This window comes from Takifugu rubripes, chromosome 5 (genome assembly GCF_901000725.2).
Source record: "Takifugu rubripes chromosome 5, fTakRub1.2, whole genome shotgun sequence".
Classification (NCBI taxonomy): Eukaryota; Metazoa; Chordata; class Actinopteri; order Tetraodontiformes; family Tetraodontidae; genus Takifugu; species Takifugu rubripes.
This window is the reverse complement of record NC_042289.1, coordinates 14,116,856-14,122,169: the sequence shown is the minus strand read 5'-3', so window position 1 is coordinate 14,122,169 and position 5,314 is coordinate 14,116,856. Positions and strand designations below refer to the sequence as shown.

The window sequence follows — 5,314 nt, the reverse complement described above, 5'->3', positions numbered from 1 at the left end:
TTGTGTGTGTGTGTGTGTGTGTGTGTGTGTGTGTGTGTGTGTGTGTGCGCGTGCGTGTGCGTCTCTCTCTCAGGGGTGCGCATGATCAGCCTGTCGTACTCTCGTATCTCTCTGGCCGACATCGCTCAGAAGCTGCAGCTGGACAGTCCTGAGGATGCTGAATTCATCGTTGCCAAGGTAACGGCCGTTGCACGCGTCTCTCGGCTGCTGTGTTGGAGTCGGCCTGATGTGGTCGTGTGTCCAGGCCATCCGCGATGGCGTGATTGAGGCCAGCATCAACCATGAGAAGGGCTTTGTCCAGTCCAAGGAGACCATGGACATCTACGGCACCAGAGAGCCTCAGCTGGCCTTCCACCAGAGAATCTCCTTCTGCCTGGATATCCACAACATGTCTGTGAAGGTAACGCTCGTTCGCGCGCGCACGTGCACGTGCGTCCACGCCGTCTGACCGGCTCCCGTCTCCCCCTGCAGGCCATGAGGTTTCCTCCGAAGGCGTACAACAAACCTGGAATCAGCAGAGGTAATGAGGAGGACGAGCACTTCCTGTGAGTCGGAGTCCGTCTGACCGTTGTGTTTGGTGCCTTCAGGAGCGTCGGGAACGGGAGCAGCAGGACCTGGAGTTCGCCAAAGAGATGGCTGAAGATGATGACGACAGCTTCCCTTAATGTCCCACGTCCATCGAGCACTGTGCTGTTGTTACCCAGAATTCCCTGCTTCATGCTGTTCCCCGGAGCTCTTCTCTTTTGTGTCAATAATAAAACTTCCTTTTGTTTTCACGTCTGTGGGTTTGTGGGTAATGTAGTGCTCAGGTGAGAGCTGCTCGCCAACAAACTGACAACGCAGCTTCAAACGGCGTCGCGCCGTCAACACGTAGCAGTGAGGGAGCATCGGCTGTACTCTAAATAGTGCACTAAATAGGGTACATTCATCCTCACTCGTGGTGTTCCTCAGTACGTGTGAAGGTCTCCACCAATCAATCGACCAATCGATCTTGACCTGACCATCAAACTGTCTCTGGGGCCGCTCCACAATCCCAGCAGGGCCTGACCCCCAACCAGCTCCAGAGGCAGGAAAACTCCCCTTTAACAGGAAGAAACCTGGAGCAGGACCAGGCTCATGTGGGGGGGGACCCTCCTGCTGATGGGGGGCTGGGTGGGGGGGCAGCAGGGTGACAGCAGCCTGTCAGGTGATCATGCCCCCCCAGCATCGTGGGCCTGTAGCAGCAGGACTCAGATGAACTTCTGAACTTCCCTCCTGGATGAACCAACATTCCACCGTTGCTGCTGTCGCTCGCTGAGGTGAGGTGCATTGTGGGATACCTAGCTGACACAATTCACAACTGATGCACACTTGACACAAGGGGCGGAGCACGGACACCGCTTAGAGCGCCCTCTGGTGGCTGGTGATGTTTGACGGGACAGCAGAAGCACAAAGGTGAGGTGCTGAGGAGCCACCAGAACATCCAGGCAGGGTGTTGATGGCAGCCACCTCCGTCAGCCCACTCTTCAGGGAACAGGCAGAGCCGGGGGTGCTGGTGGTTCTGGTTTGGATTAGTGAAACAGGATGTGTGTGTAAGTGTGGAAACTTCCCAGCAGCTTGTTCAGGCTGAGCTGTGATCCTCACACACGTCAACGTCTGAGTCAGCACGTTTGTCGCCTGCAGTTCTCAAAAGTGCTTCGTCATGAATCGCTGCAGTGCTCCTCCGGAGGATCACAGATCCGGATCAGGTGGTCGGGATCAAGGCTGATGATCCTCTCCAGCTGCCCTCTAACATACCAGGAACCTTCTCACAGGCAACCTGGGGGACCCCTGCGTGTTTGGTGCCCCCCTAGTGGACAGACCGCCATCCTGGAAAGCAGTTGTCCCCGTCCTGGTTGAAGCTCCTCAGGTGGCTCGTGGCCTCCTTCCTTCGGCGTTTCTCACACACACACACACACACACACACACACACACACACACACACACACACACACACACACACACACACACACACATGATTGACATATTGTAACATCATTATTATCCACCAAATTGACGCATGGTTGTGAAACTCGCGGTGATTTTTCCTGATGTGACTAATCTGGATTATTCCATCTGCGGGATTAACAGGAGGAAGTCCGACTTTTATTACTGACTCTGACTACTGACTAACCCTAACCGCCTGCGCGTGTCGGTGGGCAACTGGCCAATCAGAAAGGTCCAGGTGAAGCTTTGGCCGCTGCTGTGATGACGCGCTCACCTGTCCAGGTGTGTCCAGAACCGCTGGAGCCGAACCGCTCTGGCTGTGGTTCTGTGGTTCTGATCTCGGTCCAGTGATGAATAAAGGTGTGTTTGAGGTCCCATGACGCAACGCAGATGACGCGCGCTGGGAAAACCCGTGCGTGTCGAGAAGACGTCCGTATAAAATGGTCGCGGGAGAAGAACCGGGAGATTCTCCTGAGGGAAGGACACGCGCACGGACAGACAGACATGACCGACCTGACAGGTAAGAGCAACGTCGTGAAGCGGCGCAGGGGAGAGAGCTCTCACCTGGCTGGGCTGGGCTCGGCATCACGGGGGCCGGGTTGTGTGTGGTACCGACCGGAGCAGAACCAGCTCCTGGTTCAGAACCAGCTCCTGGTTCTGCTCCGTCGTGGCTGCAGGCTGTTGCCAGCACAACATGAATGCTTCAGATTTTTTGATGTTGAGGGAGTTTCAGGACCGAAACGAAGCGAAGCCGCCCCAGAACATGACAGCCTGGTTCTGTACACCCACGGACCCAGTCAGACGGGTTCTGTGGTGACCCTGGTGGAACCTGTGGCTGCTGAAGTGAGGCCTGACTGGACGCCAATGAGCTCTTGTTTCTGTCCTCAGTGCTCCTCCTGCTGCAGTACTTCCTGTTCGTGGTCCAATCAGCTCCTGTGGGTCCCCCCGAACCGACACCGGACCTCACCGATGTGGCCGAGCGAGCCAGGACGCTGGTGCAGAAGATCCTCAGAGACATCCCCGTCGCCCACGCCGCCGCCATCAGCACCAAGGTGAAGGAAACATCTGGTTGGCTGCTTCAGCTCCTCTCTGATTGGCTCTCCCTCGTTAACTCCTCCCCCTTCCCTCAGGGTCTGACTCTGGACTCCGCCCAGCCCACCAACCTGCAGGTGATGTCGCTGTCACTGGGGCTCCCCGTCGCCCCGCTGCTCAAACCGCCGTCCGAACAGTTCACCCTGGTCAGTCTACGGTCAGAGGCCTTCTGTGTGTGTGCGTGTGTGTGTGTGTGTGTGTGTGTGTGTGTGTGCGTGTGTGTGTGCGTGTGTGCGTGTGTGCGTGCGTGTGTGCGTGTGTGTGTGCGTGTGTGTGTGTGTGTGTGTGTGGGCTCCAGAACCATCCTGCCTCAGCAGAGTGGGCGGGGCCACAGTCGCTGTCATGACAGAATGGTCACATGACCATATGTGTTAGTTGAAGTGGGAACCACCTGCTGATGTCACTTCCTGTCGCCCTCAGGACATCTGTGTGAGCCGTATGTTGGTGGGCTGTCAGATGTTCCAGAAGCTGCTGGGCGTTTTGTCTGAAAGAGTGGATGGATTGATGGACCTGAAGGTCACCCTCAGAGACCTGGTGACGCACATCACCAAGGTAACGCACACATGTATGTTTGTGAGGACTTTCCCTGACTCCTCCCCCTGACCTGACCCTTAACCCGGGACCTTCAGTCAAAGCCCTCAAACACTTCCCAGGAAAGGTTTCACTTCGGAAGTAAAATGTGTATTCATTGCACACACACACACACACACGCACACACACACACACACACTCAGTCGGAGCTCAGCCCTTTGTGCTCTGCTCTGATTGGCTGTTCACGGGCTCCTCTCATTGGTCCACAGATGACGGAGACGGTTCGCCTGAATGGGGACACCCCTGAAGCTCCCTCCTGGGACGCAGCTTCTCGTCTCCCCGGTAACTACGAGGCCCAGATGGCGGCCCACCTGACGCTGATTCAGCTCCGCTCCTTCTGCCACGATCTGACCCGCAGCCTGAGAGCCATCAGCACCTACAGGACCAGCGCTGCGTAACCCAGCTGGAGCTAACGTGGAAGATGGGAGGAGTCCGAAGAGAAACCGGGTCTGAAGTGGACCTGGCTGGAGGAGCAGATTCAGACTCCAGAAACATGCGGGAGTGAGGCGTCGTTTTGCTGCAGGATCTTTGAGCTGTCCATCAAAGCTGAAGCTTTGCTGTGGTTGTTGGGTCTCAGCCCACCCGAGTGGGGCTCCAGGGCGAAGGGGGCGTGGCCTCGGCACGTATGTGCGACAACACGCAGCAGGAATGTGTGCACGTGCAACGACGTCAGGTCTGGACATGCAGAACATTTCTGGAGTTCTACAAACCCAGAACCAGCCGTCTGACCCGAGGAGACAATCGCAGCAGCTGCCTTGGTGTCCTCCTCTGGCCCACAAGCCGGTCCTCTCTGGCCCACGAGCCGGTCCTCTCTGGCCCACGAGCCGGTCCTCCCTGGCCCACGAGCCGGTCCTCCCTGGCCCACGAGCCGGGCCTCTCTGGCCCACGAGCCGGTCCTCCCTGGCCCACGAGCCGGTCCTCTCTGGCCTCATCCTCCATCCTCCTCCTCACCTTCAGCTTATCATGGAGTTTTGCTGCTGTTGTCAATGATATTTATTTTTTCTACGTCTCAGACTTGAAAACATTTGCAGTATTTATCCTGTTATTTATTTATTTGATATATTTATATAATGAGTGACTGATGACAGACTTATTAACTTATGAACTAACTTATTTGGTTTTATGGTGAATGTGCAGCCTGTCACAAGAGATAATAAAGGTAATTAACTGAATACAAACCGCGCCTGCGTGTGTTTTACTACAGAAAAGTTGCCTGTTTACTGAGCACGACAGAACCCGAACCCGAACCCGAACCCGAACCCTTCTGCACAGATTCTGGTGGTTCAGCTGGGACTGGACCATGTGAGCTCTGGGATGGAGCCACCCGGTCTGACATAAAACACAGGGAGGCAACAAAAGTTCATCTACCAGCCTGTTGTTAATGTGGCGTCTGTTGAAAATCTCATTTTTATCAGCATGTCAATCAACACAAACAGGTCGAAGGCTCGTGTCTGCGCTCTGTCGCCCCCCAGTGGCGGAGCTCAGTTGCTGCACTGCTCCTGCTTTCTTCTTCGCTGCTTTTCCATCTTCTCCACAGCTTTCCGTTGCTTTTCCGCAGCACTTTGGACCTCTTTGATGCGTCGCTTCAGAGCTGCGCGGTCAGACGCGCTGAGGACGCCCAGACCCTGGAGACAACACAGCCGCGTCAGCCCCAGCCGGACTCCTG

General features: G+C 55.9%; 3 protein-coding genes across 3 annotated transcripts in view; 2 read left to right on the top strand and 1 right to left on the bottom strand.

Moving 5' to 3' along the window:
• Positions 1-16: 16 nt before the first annotated feature.
• On the top strand, positions 17-776 carry LOC115249959 (26S proteasome non-ATPase regulatory subunit 3-like). The gene is made up of 4 exons (XM_029836679.1): positions 17-177; positions 245-400; positions 472-520; positions 588-776. The coding sequence occupies exons 1-4, from the start codon at positions 82-84 to the stop codon at positions 638-640; spliced, it is 354 nt and encodes a 117-aa protein (XP_029692539.1). The 5' UTR covers positions 17-81; the 3' UTR covers positions 641-776.
• Positions 777-1,840: 1,064 nt separating this feature from the next.
• Positions 1,841-4,649, top strand: LOC101072321 (uncharacterized). The gene is made up of 7 exons (XM_003965036.3): positions 1,841-1,888; positions 2,110-2,247; positions 2,337-2,485; positions 2,854-3,017; positions 3,096-3,203; positions 3,478-3,609; positions 3,858-4,649. Exons 3-7 carry the CDS (start codon positions 2,356-2,358, stop codon positions 4,044-4,046), a joined length of 723 nt encoding a protein of 240 aa, XP_003965085.2. The 5' UTR covers positions 1,841-1,888; positions 2,110-2,247; positions 2,337-2,355; the 3' UTR covers positions 4,047-4,649.
• Positions 4,650-5,079: 430 nt separating this feature from the next.
• LOC115249984 (sterile alpha motif domain-containing protein 14-like) overlaps positions 5,080-5,314 on the bottom strand; it is a 6,327-nt gene continuing 6,092 nt past the window's right edge. Inside the window, exon 10 of the mRNA XM_029836708.1 lies at positions 5,080-5,273. Within this exon, the coding sequence (XP_029692568.1) occupies positions 5,130-5,273 (144 nt within the window). The 3' untranslated portion in view covers positions 5,080-5,129. The remainder of the gene's footprint in view (positions 5,274-5,314) is intronic.

What these genes read in the sequence shown, in the direction of transcription:
- LOC101072321 (XM_003965036.3), top strand. Translation starts at nt 2,356, where the DNA reads ATGACGCGCGCTGGGAAAACCCGTGCGTGTCGAGAAGACGTCCGTATA. An exon ending in AGACATGACCGACCTGACAG is followed by an intron (nt 2,486 to 2,853) that starts GTAAGAGCAACG and finishes TTCTGTCCTCAG; the next exon opens with TGCTCCTCCTGCTGCAGTAC. An exon ending in TGGTGACGCACATCACCAAG is followed by an intron (nt 3,610 to 3,857) that starts GTAACGCACACA and finishes ATTGGTCCACAG; the next exon opens with ATGACGGAGACGGTTCGCCT.
- LOC115249959 (XM_029836679.1), top strand. Translation starts at nt 82, where the DNA reads ATGATCAGCCTGTCGTACTCTCGTATCTCTCTGGCCGACATCGCTCAG. An exon ending in TCCACAACATGTCTGTGAAG is followed by an intron (nt 401 to 471) that starts GTAACGCTCGTT and finishes CTCCCCCTGCAG; the next exon opens with GCCATGAGGTTTCCTCCGAA. An exon ending in CAAACCTGGAATCAGCAGAG is followed by an intron (nt 521 to 587) that starts GTAATGAGGAGG and finishes TGGTGCCTTCAG; the next exon opens with GAGCGTCGGGAACGGGAGCA.